This window comes from Macaca fascicularis, chromosome 16 (assembly GCF_037993035.2).
Source record: "Macaca fascicularis isolate 582-1 chromosome 16, T2T-MFA8v1.1".
NCBI classification, from domain to species: domain Eukaryota; kingdom Metazoa; phylum Chordata; class Mammalia; order Primates; family Cercopithecidae; genus Macaca; species Macaca fascicularis.
The window spans coordinates 56,240,562-56,254,269 of NC_088390.1; the positions used below are offsets into that span (position 1 = coordinate 56,240,562).

The 13,708-nt window shown below is 57.1% G+C and overlaps 2 protein-coding genes and 1 long non-coding RNA gene across 3 annotated transcripts in view; 1 reads left to right on the top strand and 2 right to left on the bottom strand.

Moving 5' to 3' along the window:
* Positions 1-13,708, bottom strand: part of ACSF2 (acyl-CoA synthetase family member 2) — a 47,983-nt gene that overhangs the window by 3,405 nt on the left and 30,870 nt on the right. Inside the window, exons 2-11 of the mRNA XM_045376026.3 lie at positions 10,244-10,439; positions 9,745-9,873; positions 9,430-9,483; positions 8,824-8,942; positions 8,541-8,706; positions 7,876-7,971; positions 7,577-7,734; positions 7,220-7,311; positions 6,837-6,913; positions 75-182 (exon numbers count right to left, since the gene is read on the bottom strand). Of these exons, the coding sequence (XP_045231961.2) occupies positions 75-182; positions 6,837-6,913; positions 7,220-7,311; positions 7,577-7,734; positions 7,876-7,971; positions 8,541-8,706; positions 8,824-8,942; positions 9,430-9,483; positions 9,745-9,873; positions 10,244-10,439 (1,195 nt within the window). The remainder of the gene's footprint in view (positions 1-74; positions 183-6,836; positions 6,914-7,219; positions 7,312-7,576; positions 7,735-7,875; positions 7,972-8,540; positions 8,707-8,823; positions 8,943-9,429; positions 9,484-9,744; positions 9,874-10,243; positions 10,440-13,708) is intronic.
* Positions 2,293-6,633, top strand: CHAD (chondroadherin). Its single transcript, XM_015438249.4, has 4 exons — positions 2,293-3,133; positions 5,262-5,425; positions 5,693-5,838; positions 6,083-6,633. The coding sequence occupies exons 1-3, from the start codon at positions 2,360-2,362 to the stop codon at positions 5,832-5,834; spliced, it is 1,080 nt and encodes a 359-aa protein (XP_015293735.1). The 5' UTR covers positions 2,293-2,359; the 3' UTR covers positions 5,835-5,838; positions 6,083-6,633.
* On the bottom strand, positions 4,739-6,606 carry LOC141408800 (uncharacterized). Its single transcript, XR_012425687.1, has 3 exons — positions 6,533-6,606; positions 5,740-5,799; positions 4,739-5,054 (listed from the first exon to the last, which is right to left on the bottom strand). It is a non-coding gene; the product is annotated as an uncharacterized lncRNA (long non-coding RNA).

Below are 13,708 nucleotides of genomic sequence, written 5' to 3' on the forward strand. Positions count from 1 at the left end.
ACAGATGTCCCAGCTGGGTGCACCCCAGTTGGGTGATGGGAGGTGGGGCTTCGGAGTCTTGGTCAGGGGCTCACCTCCGTGTGAGGCATAATTCTGCCCACGCTTTCTGCCTTCTGCTCCACAGTGTCCTCAGGGAAGTTCGCGAATGTGACGGGACTGTTCTCTGTGGTTCCATAAGCAACCTAGAGGGTCCAGAAAGGGTGCCTGAAGAGGGCTCAGCGCATGCAGAGGGATCGGGTGAGCTATCTGGGGAAATGGGAAGGAATTCATAAAAGAAAAGGGAAAGTGGAGGGCAGCTGAATGGTGGAAACAGAGACCTCATTGGTAGGGGCCTGGGGTCAGGAGGCAGAGATGCTGGGAGTGAGCAGGCTAGATCTCTGCAGGGCCCCAGATCTGAAGAAAACTTGAGAGCAGGGACACCATTCTCTTCCAGCTGGAGCTCTCTCAGTGCCCCGTTTCCTTGGAGCAGCCACCTGTCTGTGCCTGTGGCTCCGGTATTACCATCACTCCACCCTTCTCTCCCCAATCCCCTGGCTGCCTTAACCCCACCTTCCTGATTTCAGGCCACACCCCCTGCCCCTCGCTTCCAAGCCAAAGGCCCCATATACTTGATGAGAAAGCCAGCCTGCCTTGGCCCAGCTAGGAGTGGCACAAACACAACCCACCCCCCTCCCCATTCTGCAAACCCTGAACAAGTGCCTGGCCTTGGGGCAGGCGTCCCCCAAGCTCTGGAGAGTTTCCCGTGAATTTATTTCCATCAAAATAAAAAACAACGTAAGCAGTGATTTTAAAAACCAGTGGCACCCCCCCCCACCTCCCCCATTTCCAGTGGTTGGAAAGCCTGAGCAACAGAAAAACCAGAAGCCAGCCTTGGAGAAGCCTAAATACCATCAAGGAATAGTCTAGGCCAAGTATGACCCCCCTATCCTAGAGGCAAGGGGCAGAGAGGTTTGGGAAAAGAGCAGTCGCTGGAAATCAGGCCCCAACACGAGGGTACTGGGTAAGGGGAGAGAGGCTAGCTACCCCATGTCCTAGGTCCCTTTTAATTAATGGACACCAGATCTCATCCATCCTCCTCCCTGCACCAAGCTTCCCCCTATCAGCTGCTCTGGCTCTGACACGACTGGGGTTTGGTTCAATGTGGGGTTTGGTTTCTCCCTCCACCCTTCACAGACAATATCCTGTGCCAGGCAGCTTGGAGCTCACCCTAAGGCCGGAGCTGTGACCCTGCCTGTTCACCCTCCCCTTTCCACAGGAATCCGGACATCGTGGCTGGCAAGTGGGTACAGAGAAATCTGGCGGGCTGGGGCGGGACTGCCCACAGAACTTACGGTCTGGCAGCCAGAGCCGTCCAGGGCTGGTCCTTCGACCTGCCCCGCCCCTCCCACACCCGTCCTCACAGTCCTGGGGCCACTGCCCGAATGTGGCCTCTGCCAAGTACACCTCGGCGCCACTCAGCCGCCACCCTGAGACCCCTCGGGGCGGGTCCTGACCACTAGGGTTGGGGATGAGGGATGGGGATATTTCGGGGCGATGAAGGAGGGAGGATAGTGAGACTGTGCTTGTGGCCTGTGGTTTCCAGGTGTGTTTGCCATTCCCGTTGGCCACCCTCCCCGACTTCCCACTTTTTTGCTCAGCCTTCAGCTGTGGAAAAAGGGGATGGGGGCGCAAGCAGGGTTGGGAGAGAGGGGTGGGGGCGCGCCCCAGGGTGGGGAAAGAGCTCGGGTCTCCCCAGGGCCAACTTCGGCGCGTCCGAAGTGGGAGCCCCACGCCAGGGCGGCTCTCACTCTCGGCCGGCGCTGCACAAGCACCCCATTAAAGCGCCGCCAGCTGGCCCACCGCGGGGAGACGCGTCCGGCTGTCCGGTCCCGCTTCCTACCGCCTCGCATCCAGGGCACCCGGCCGAGCGTGTGTGGATGGTGCAGCGTGGAGGCTCAAACTTGAGCAAACAAATAAGTTCAGGGAACGCCTCCCTCTCTACGATGTAAACTCGGGGCTCCAGACATAACCATTCCCCCTTCCCAGAAAAGCCCCGGGAAAGGCGGTAGGCAGAGGAGCAGCACAGGAGAGCAGGGGGCTAGAGCCGGGGCTCGGGGGGCCACGGTCCCACTCCCCTATGCACGGTCGCCGGCTGGGGGAAGGGCCCCGCCCCCTTCCCCGTGGAGGGCGGGGGCGCATCTCTGGGCGCGAGCGAGTTAAGCCCAGTGGCCTCGATGCTCCACGTAGGAGCTGGCTCGGCTGCCGGCTGCGGTCAGGGCCACCGTATAAAGAGGGCGGCAGACCCGAGCGCCCAGGACTCGCCGCTGCCCGCGCCCCGCCGCCGCTGCTGCCCCCAGCCCCGGCCCCAGGAGTCCTGGCCATGGCCAGCCCAATGCTCTTGCTCAGCCTCGGCCTCCTGGCTGGTCTGCTGCCGGCGCTGGCCGCCTGCCCCCAGAACTGCCACTGCCACGGCGACCTGCAGCACGTCATTTGCGACAAGGTGGGGCTGCAGAAGATCCCCAAGGTATCAGAGAAGACAAAGCTGCTCAACCTACAGCGCAACAACTTCCCGGTGCTGGCTGCCAACTCGTTTCGGGCCATGCCGAACCTCGTGTCGCTGCACCTGCAGCACTGCCAGATTCGCGAGGTGGCCGCCGGTGCCTTCCGCGGCCTCAAGCAGCTTATCTACTTGTACCTGTCCCATAACGACATCCGCGTGCTGCGCGCAGGTGCCTTCGACGACCTGACCGAGCTGACCTACCTCTACCTGGACCACAACAAGGTCACCGAGCTGCCCCGGGGGTTGCTCTCCCCGCTGGTCAACCTCTTCATCTTGCAGCTCAACAACAACAAAATCCGTGAGCTGCGCGCAGGCGCCTTCCAGGGAGCCAAGGACCTGCGCTGGCTCTACCTGTCGGAAAACGCGCTGAGCTCCCTGCAGCCCGGGGCCCTGGACGACGTGGAGAACCTCGCCAAATTCCACGTGGACAGGAACCAGCTGTCCAGCTACCCCTCGGCTGCCCTGAGCAAGCTACGGGTGGTGGAGGAGCTGAAGCTGTCCCACAACCCCCTGAAAAGCATCCCGGACAATGCCTTCCAGTCCTTTGGCAGATACCTGGAAACCCTCTGGCTGGACAACACTAACCTGGAGAAGGTGAGCTCCTGGCTGCAGGCTCTGCCCTGGTTCCTTCTTCCCTTCCTGGAGGCCCCAGGAGCCAGAGCCACAGCTGGCACCAACCCCTGTCCCCAGGTTCCCTGTCCCTCTGGCTATCTCCAAGGTGAACAGCTCTGCCACCTCCCTTCCTCACCTTGTCACATCCCTACCCTAATCCCTGTCGGCTGCCAGTCTCGGCCACTGCCCTCCTAGGATTCTTACATATAAAAGGAGTGGGGCTGCCCTGGCCCCACAAATGGCCCCCTAGGGCCATCTCCAGTGCTCCCAAACCCCCCACTGCGGGCAGCAGCCACCTCTTCCTGTTGGGCCTTCCAGCCCCCCTCTGCTGTTTTCCCGTCTCCAGTAAACCTACCACCCCATAAAGGAAGGTTTGTTTATTGAGGAGCCTTCTAGAGGAGCTGGGCAGATCAGGCCCACAAAGAGACCCTGTTCCTGGTGGGGGCTGTGCATGCGTGCTAAGGGGCAGTGGGGGACTGGGGAGTGAGGGGAAGCAAATGCCTGAGGAAGACATTCTCCATGCCCCACAGAGGCCCCGGTGGATGGCCCTGCCCAATTCACACAGACACAATTCATTGCATTCTCAAGTCCATTGCAGCTCAGTAGGCATGGGACCAAGGGCTCCCCCAGGCTGCAAGCATCATGCCCATGGGCTCCGTGAAGGGGCAAAGGCAAGACCACTATTGTCAATCCTTGGCACAAGACCCCAAGTGTCTCTCCATAGGGAAGACTGGCATGCCTCACTGTCTCCAGACTGCTGACTGCCCTTTGCCCTCCCCCGTCACTAGACTCGTCTCCTGTCTGCTTCCTCACTCATTCCTTTCTCCCCTGGGGTGCCCAGAGTCTGGCCAGCTGGGGCTATATTGGATCCGAGCAGAATCCCTTCTCTGGGACTGGAAAAATCACCCTGGTACAGGGCCTTCAGCCAGGAGGTGTGGGTGGGGACCAACAAGGTAGAGGAGAGTCTGGTTACTGGAGACCTTCATACCTTAATGTGGGCCACAGGAGAGGGTGCGGGTGTGGAGATGTGGGCAGAATCTCACTTGGGCAGCAGCCAACCTTTGTTTGGGTGGATGGAGCCTGCTCAAGCCTGCCCTTCTTCAGCCCTGCCTCTCCCCAGCTGAAGTTGGAGTCCCCTGTGGCCCACCAGTGCCAGAGTGGTCTTTCAGTGGGCAGCAGAGCGGCGAATCGGGGTGGTTTGGGGCAGGGGAGGCCAGACAGGAATTGTGGCGCCTGGGCAAAGGTGTGGGCACCAATAGAACATTTCCTCTGGAGCCGTCCAACCTGGCCAAAGGCTCCACCAAGGTGGCTTCACAAATAGCGTCTGGCTGGCAGTGGGGGAGCAGTGAGGACAGAGCTGGGGGAAGTCCTGGGACCCTGGGACTGTGGGGAGCCTGGGCCCACTGCCCACTCCACTAAGCACAGACCAAGTTCACCATGTACCAGTTTGGGTTGCTGGGGCCAAACTCTGGCAGCTCCACAGTCCCAGTGTTTGTGCAGGGATTGTGGTGCCAGGGGAAGAGGAGCTGGGTGTGGTCCTGTGGCTACTGTTTACCCACTGCTGTGACCCAGGGCAAAGGACAGCACTTTTTCCGTTTCTCCATTTGCATATTGAAAATAACACAACCTGGCCGGGTGCGGTGGCTCGCGCCTGTAATCCCAGCACTTTGGGAGGCCGAGGCAGGCAGATCACGAGGTCAGGAGATCGAGACCATCCTGGCTAACACGGTGAAACCACGTCTCTATTGAAAATACAAAAAATTAGCCGGGTGTGGTGGTGGGAGCCTGTAGTCCCAGCTACTCGGGAGGCTGAGGCAGGAGAATGGTGTGAACCCGGGAGGTGGAGGTTGTAGTAAGCCGAGATCGTGCCAGTGCACTCCAGCCTGGGCAACACAGCAAGACTCTGTCTCAAAAAAAAAGAAAAGAAAAGAAAATAACACCACCTGTCTCAAAGAGGGTTGTGTAGATTGGATCATCTGAGACCACTTGGTCACACTGCTTTGAAAACCGGGAAACTCCTCAAAGCGCTATGGCTCAGGTTCAGGGAAGGACGCTGCCCCTCTGGCGCTCGGGTGCTCACTCATTCGCTCATGACCACCTTGCTCCCCAGTTCTCAGATGGTGCCTTCCTGGGTGTAACCACACTGAAACACGCCCATTTGGAGAACAACCGCCTGAACCACCTGCCTTCCAACTTCCCTTTCGACAGCCTGGAGACCCTCACCCTTACCAACAACCCCTGGAAGTGTACCTGCCAGCTCCGGGGTCTTCGGCGGTAAGAACACCCCCGTGTCACTCCCAGAGCCCACCCTCATGTGATAGAGACACATTAGCCCTGCACTAAGACATGTTGGACATGCATCCTAGATCTGCCACCTAATAGGCATGGGACCCTGGGAGCCTCAGTTTCCCTATCTGTAAAATGAAGATGACAGCTTCAGACTATCCTGTGGCCAAGTCAATCCTGGTCCCATAGTTCACTGCCCTTCCCCTCAGCACTCCCACCTTCTTCCCCAGACCCAGCAAGTTTCTGTCTCTCCAGGTGGCTAGAAGCCAAGGCCTCCCGCCCAGATGCCACCTGTGCCTCACCTGCCAAGTTCAAGGGCCAACACATCCGTGACACAGACGCCTTCCGCAGCTGCAAGTTCCCTACCAAGAGGTCCAAGAAAGCTGGCCGCCATTAAACAGGTGGGGGCTGGGTAAACACGTCCCCTATATCCCTCTTTGGTGATTCCAGCAAGTGAGTTGGTATCTTCCAGGGTACCCCCTCCCACTGGAGGGGCAGGCAGACCCTCCATTTTTACAGAGAGAGGAGGGGAGGACTGGGGCCCCTTTCAAAGGGAGGAAAAGCTCCTGCCCAGGACTTCCATCATTTTCTCCAAGCATTATCTGGGTTGCTGGAGTACTGACATCGATCCTTGCCTCCTTGCAGGTTCTGACTCAGCCAGTCCTGGTGACTGGCCACTGCCTTCCACCGGAGAGACTACTGACCTTCCCACTTCCACCCCTACCTTCTCCCCACAGCCTCTGCTGATGCACAGAGCTGCCCACACCTAGACACGTCCTGGCAGGGGGCCTCAGGCACTCCACTACCAACCCAGCTCCACCCAGCAGTGTCCTGGGGAGAAGGAAGGCTGAGCCCCTCCCCAGCCATCATGCCTTCCCCACCCTCCAGCTCCTCTCAGAGAAGCTGTTGCTGAGACCCCCCCCCCAAGTCAATCAGAGCCACAACGGGTTGGTCATCAGGATGGCCACCCTTCCAGGATCATCCTTCCTCTGTTCCTCTTTCCTTGCCACGTGGCAACAATCATCAGATCCTTGCCCCACCCCTTGCTTCCAGAAAGGGTTTTAAAGCCCATGCCCCAACTCTGCCAGCCCCCACCTGCCAGGACATTCTAGCAGGACATCGGTGCTTTGCTGCCATCTTCCCATGCTGCAATTTCTTCCTGAGATTTCTATAAATATAAATGTATGTATGTATGATATTTAGTCCCCTGCCACCTATTTCCTTCACCCACCAGGTGCTGATGAGGTCAGACTATCTTTTATCACATCTGCTTTCTGGAGGGAGGGCTGGCTGCAAGGGTCGCCTTTGAACATCTGGCCTGGGCTCCTCCCCATGTCTGTCAATCTGTTGTCATCCCAGGCCTGGCCTGCCCACAGCCCGGGCCCCGGTCACCACTCACCACCAGGTCCTTCATATTTATCTTGTTGATGATGGCTCGGATCAACTCTGGAGGTGCAGGGGACCCAGCAATGACACCTGAATCACAGAGAGAGGGGCTGACACAGCTCCCCACTTCTCCAGGCCCAGTGGAGTCCTTTCACCTACAGCTCATTCGAGGGAGGAACCTTCCCTTTTCTCCCCTGACCCCAAGCCTTTCCTACACCTGGCAGCTGGCCCTGGGCTGGTGTCCCGGGACACTGGGGATCTCCCTCCCTCCCACCCACATTTTTACAGTGTCCTTCCTGCCCCCTAAGTAAAAGACTGGGAGCTAACTCACCCAGGCCATTCCTGTAGGGGAAGCAGCCCCCTCCCCACGCCTGGCTGCCCTTGGCCCCACCCCACCTCCACGCATGGTCGAGATGTCATAACTGGAGAAGTCTGGCTGGTTCAGAATGTCCACGAACATCGTGGGGGTACCATACAGGAAGGAGCCTCTGTATAGGAGGAGGTCTCGAAATTAGGCTTGGAAGTGGAAGGGAACTCCCTCTTCTCACCCACCCCGCCATGAAACTGCAGCAAAGGGAACAGGCAGGAGACACTCCTGAGGCAGGAACTGGTCCTCTCCTGGGGGTCCTCCACTGTCCCCATCCCTAGTCTCCTGGCTGGCGGGAGGAGGCAGCTCGGAAAGGTGTCAGGGCCCAGGAGTGAGGAACAAGAGGGTTTTATCAGCCTACAAGTAGCCTGTTCACCAGTGCCCACCTCTCTCTGCTGATGGCCTCCAGTGCCTTTTTGCCATTGAAGACGGGAGAGGCCAGGATGAGGGTGGCACCGTACATCAGACACATCATTGTGCCTCCCACAGAACCCAGGCAATGGTACAGGGGGCTGGGCAGGATCATCCGCAACTGCTCTGGTGTCTGGTGATGGAGACAGGAGGCTGGGTCTGTCTTGGAACCAGAAGCCAGTTCCTCTAGCTGGCAAGGGGAGCCCAGCCAGCCCCCCACCCCTGCCTGAGCCACCCCTCCTGCAGCCTTGCCCTGGGCCTAGAGCCGCCTCACCTTCTCATGCAGTTTCAGGCGCTCTCCTAATATGCTGGAGTTGTTGACAATGTTGTAGTGGGAGAGGGTGGCCCCCTTGGGGCTGCCTGTTGTCCCCTGACAAGGCAAGCAGGGCATGGCTTGGCCTCCTTGTCATCTCCTTCCCACCCTGGGCCACTGCCTTGAAGAGCACTGGACCAGGAATCAGGAGACAGGGATTGTTGCCCCAGATCCATCTGTTCAGTATATTTGCAAAAGGTCTACCACAATGCCAGGTATCAGGGTCCAGCAATGCAGAAGATAAGGTCTCCGTTCTCATGCCACCTATATGGCCCAGAGAACTCTGCCACCCATAAGCTGGCTTGGGTAAATTCTCTCTCTGGGTCTCTGATTCCCCATCAGCTAAATGAGGGGCAGCCTCTAGCAGTTCTAACCTGTGTTGGTTCAGTGAATCTGCCACTGCACCGTGAACAAGAGGGCTGGAGTGGAGAGGGCAGGGGGCTGGGGGAGGAAATGTGACAAGGACACCAGGTGCTGATATTTTCCAGAGCAGAGAGGACAGCTGAAGGCCAGTCTCAGTAAAGAATGCCTGCTCTCCTCTGCTGTCTCCCCATCCCTACGGAAGTGTCACAGCGGCAGGGGGCATGTGTCCACCTGGGCTTGGGGCCTGGAGACCTCTGCCTTACCGAGGTGAACTGGATGTTGATGGGGTCATGGCAGGACAGGAACTGCTGGATGTGCTGGAGCTGTTCCAGATGCTGCTGTGTGCTGCCAGCCGCCAGCACTTCATCCAGGAGCAGGGTTCCCGGCAAAGGGGCATCCACTGAGATGACTGTGGTCAGATCTGGGAGCCTGGGGGTGGGGAGGATGGTGAGAGACAGGGGCTGAGGAAGGGGGCAGGGTGAGTAGTAAGTGAAGGGATCAGGGATGCTGAATGACGCACCACCCACTAACCCGGGACACACCCACCTCTGACTTTTCAAGGCCCCTGGCTGGGCATTCTCCACCTCTGGACAGATCTGCTTCAGGATGTTGTAGTATTGCTGGGTCTTGAATTGCTTGGGGAACACAAGGGCCTTGCAGCCCACCTGTGGAAGGGGAGTCCCCCACCTGCAGTCAGCAGGGAGCCTCAGACTAGAGCTCTGGGGGAGTCCTCACTAATCAGTTGCTCTCATACAGAGGCGCCCGTCTCTGACACACACACCTCCAGCACACTCCCAGGCACCACACTGCAAGACAAATGCACACGTGGACCAACCCCAAGACACACGCACCACACCCTGAGACACATATGCATCACATATGAGGATGGACACACACGCGTACATACACCTCTGCCCTGACACACACATGCCCCCGTCCCTGCCCACTCACGCCAGGTTTGTGTTTGACCAACCACCCTCTCCATGGAGTTGGGGCCACCTTCCAACCATCTATGACCTAAGGAAGGACACTCTGCATGTCACCCACCCACGCATGCCCTAGCTCACACCATCACACTCTGTGACAAGCAGAGTCTGTGCAGCCCCCTGTGCCAGGCCCCAGCCGGGCCTCTCCCTGACGAATGAGCTGTACCTTCTTGAGGACATACTCCAGTTCCGTAGCCTGGTAGGCTGGGTTCACAGACACCTGGTGGAAGCGGTGAGGGCATATCAGTATTCTGGGCAGACCCTGTCCCTCCTGCTGCCCTCTACCCCCAGGAGGCATAGAGGCAGCACTCTACACCCCCTGACTCCCGGAGGCCTCCTTGGTGGGCCTCAGGAGAAAGCACAACCTGGTTTGAAACCAATCAGGCACTGGTTTGGTCCTGGGGGCTGAGGGCCTGAGGGACTCCCCTTGAATGATGTTCCCCCACGCACACCCAGCTGTGCCAAGCAAGCCCCTCCTTACCAGAATGATGCCCGCCTGGGCAGTGGCCAACTGTATGAGCACCCACGCATAGGAGTTAGGTCCCCACATGCCCAGCCGGTCACCCTTGCAGAGACCAATGCTCAGGAGGCCAGAAGCAGCTTTGTCCACCTGGTGTAAAAGATGGGGCACAAGGGGTGAGATGGGGCAAGCAGGAAGGGGCCCAAGACGCCCACCCTCAGCCCTTAGCCCGGGAGTTCTCATCACAATCACTGGGGACAAAAGGACAGGCAGATTCCCAGCCTCAGTGGGTCTGCCCTGGAGCCTGCATAGTTAACAAGTGCTCCAGGAGCTGCTGATACAGGAGGTGTTGGACCCCCTGTGCCTCAGTCCTGTCTCCTTCTCCTGCCATCCCTTGGGGTTCTCTGGCAGCCCTAGCACACTGCCCCATAGCCAGGTGCCCACGCTCCTGGTTCTGCTCAGCCAGGGCAGCTTGGGAACTAGCACCTGCCCACTTTGAGGTTTCCAGGTCAGGACCCACCTCCTCCTTGAGTTGGGCAAAGGTCAACCTGATGTTTTCATGGAGGTCGACCAAGGCCTCTCGTTCTGGGACCCTCTGTGCTGTGGCCTCCAGGCACCGGCCCACAGTCTTGCTGAGAAGATGGTTTTTGGTGCACCCTTGAACGTAGCTGAGGCCTCCAACGGGCAGGGGAACCATGCGATCCACCTCTCTGGAACTGTAGGGAGAGGAGCTATGAGTTTCACTGTCCCAGATCAGCCTCCCTGGAACCAAGGGCATGGCACACCCAGTCAAGCCAGGGGGTAGGCTGCTGACAACATGTTAGAAACCACTAGGTTTTCTCCAGATCTTCCCGTAAGCCTAAAATCCCCCAGACCCTTTTCCCAGCCTCAAGCCTAATCCCAAGGCAGCAGGACAGGGACAAGGTTACACCAAGCTGGAGCAAAGGGCCCTCCTTCACCTTCTGGGGAAAGGTGAGATGCCCTAGCGAAGCCCGGGAGAGCCTGCCTGCGCAGACAGATCTTACAAAGCAGGACCATGCCTTCGCCCCCAGGCCCTGCCTCCTGGAGAATAAACAGGTCACTGGGGTCCTTCCTAAGGAACCAGGGAAGCTGTGCCTGGACCCAGGGCTGGAATCCAAGGCCTTAGGATTTTAGGCTCCTTAGTGGACCAGTTTTTCTCCTGAGGGCCTGAAAGCCAAAGACAGAATAGGAAAGGAATAAAGGAGAGGGCAGATGGAGGCCCTAAGAGAGGCAGCTGGGAGGCCCCTGTTATTCCACAGGCCTGTAGGTGTCCAGCGCCAGGTGCTACCAGATCCTGGGCACCTGCAGATGAAGAAGAAAGCCCCTATACGCCAAATGGCACCTAGGCTCCAGCTCCCACTCTCAGATGATGTCACAAGGCAGGCAGTTTCGGTCTCCAGGGAATTAAGAAGCTGGCTGAAAGCAGCCAGTTAAGGAAAAGGGGCCAGATGTCAGACAAGCAAGGGGCACCAAGAGCCTGAGAGTACTGAGAGGATGTCAAGTGGAGGAAGCAGCCAGCTCGGGACCTGGCTCGGGTTCTAGTCTGGGACCGGGACTCTTCACCTCTCACATGTGGCTGCCTATCCATCTCAGGGCACAGGTGGAAACAGGTCTAGGTAGAGGTCTGGGCAGTCACGGGAGTAGTAACCTACTCCCCACTTTTCTCCATCAGCCTTTCAGGAACTACCCATCTCCTCCCAGCCCTGCCAGGTAAGAAACGACCCCCAAGTAAGGGCACGCCAAGCTGGAGGAGAACCTGCACTTCCATTACGCTCCACTGAACTTTCCCCACCTTTTATTAACTGTGGCACCTGAGCCGGGCACGGTTGCTCACACCTGTAAAGTAATGCCAGCACTTTGGGAGGCTGCAGCAGGAGGATCGCCTGAGCCCAGGAGTTCGAGACCAGCCTGGGCAATATAGGGAAACCCTGTCTCTATGAAACATTTTTAACAATTAACCAGGTATGGTGGCGCATGCCTGTAGTCCCAGCTACTCTGGAGGTTGAGGGGGGAGGATCACCCGAGCCTGGGAGGCAGAGGTTGCAGTGAGTCATGGTTGCACCACTGCACTCGAGCCTGGGTGACAGGCAGAGTCCCTGTCTCAAACAACAAACCAACAAAACCCAGTGAGACCTGGCAAGTTATCTGTTTACTCTTTGGCTAGAAAGGGATGAACAGACTGCCTTGCCTATTCCATAGGGGGGCATGAGGTTCAAGTGTGAGCAGGCCTGCAAAAGTGCTCTGGGAATGCTGAAGTGCTCTGTAATCGACAGGCATTTTACCGTCCATTCATGGCATTTATCGACCACGCATTCAACACACATTCAGTGAGCACCCGTACGTGCCAAGTACTATGCTAGGACCAGAGATAGAATAAGCCACAGTCCTTCCTCTAAGAAGCTCCCTGTCTCTGGGGAAATTAGACATATTAGCTCTTTGTGGGTGGGAACAGCCTAGAAAATCAGGAAATGGGAGCCATGAGGCAGACTATGGGGGGAGACCCCCAGCCCATCTGAGGCCCATTCTCTGTCCCCTCAAAGCTGGGTTAAGGTAGCCTCTCTTAGACCTGGGCCCTGGGGCCACCCACACTATGGCCTCCTCAGCCCTACAGAGTAATTAGCCAACATTTATTCCTCCAACAAATATTTAGTAAACACCCACCACAGAGAAGGCCCAATGCTAAAAAATGAACATAACCAAAAACAGTCCCTGTCCTTGCAGAGCTAAGGGTCTGGTCGGAAAGAGAGGAGTGCAGTCAACCTTAGTAATGATGAATGTATGTTTAGAAAGCTGAGATAAGGAAGGGACCATGGTCCGAGGAGCACCTGTAAGAGGGAATCTGGGATCACCTGGAGCTTCAAGGAAAACTCCCTTAAGAAAGTTATGCCTAAGCTGAGAGCTGAAGGGTGAGGAAGTGTTCATCATCAGAGAAGGGAGAGGAGGGCATTTCCGGCAGAGGAGAGCTTGTCTCTGTGGCTGGAGCACAGAAAATGAGAGCGAGTGCTGTGAGAATGGGAGGAGTGACTGGAACTTGAACCCAGCTGAAACCAAAGGGCCCAGAGCAGAGGACATTCGGCCTGGAAGAATGAGGAGAGTCCCATACTCCAGGTTCCGGGGTTGGGGCTTTCTCCACCCATGGGCCCAAATGGACCCACATCATTTATGAAGTGAAGAGGGATGGATGGATGTTGGAACCAGGATCTGTGTTTATGGGCTGATCCCTCCCTTATCCCTCCAGAGACATCAGAAGGAACCTTCTCAACCAGTGTCACTCCCTCCTCCAAGGGACAGTTTTTCAGGATGTGGTCCATGGAGATCTGCTTCGGAATCATCTCAGGATCTCACAAAGAATGCAAATTCCTGGGTCCCTGCAATGCCTACTCATTGCAGAGCTTCTGGGGAGTGGACGGGGGAATCTGAATTTTTAACAGAATCCCATGTGATTCTGAAGTGGGCCTGGATGAGAAGGATTCTATGAACCACACTTTGACAACCACTCTCTTGGCAATCTAAGCCACCCCAACCGTCTTTGACTCATCTATTCAAGCAAGCTTTAGTGAGCACCTACTGTGTGCCAGCCCTGTGCCAGGTGCTAGGGATACAGGGATGGATAAGACACTGCTCCCAGCCCTCTAAATAGTCACAGTGTGGTAGGAAGAGAAAGGTATGTAAACAAATCATTTCAACTCTCGGATTAAGACTATTCAGTAAGGAAGAGAACAAAAGGAAGATAACCTACTCTCTCTCCAGGGATACATGGGACAAGAGTGGGCTTTCTTTCCCCACACTCCCCACATCTCAACTACCAACCTCAGCTCCTCCTGGTTCTCACCCTTGTAATTTCACTCAATTCCACATGTCTATGAAATCTGTGGGTCCTCAGGGTCTACTGAGATCTGCCAAGGCCTAGAGTGGAAAATTGGTCCTCTTCCCATCCCCCTACTGATGAAGGAAGATGCTGCAT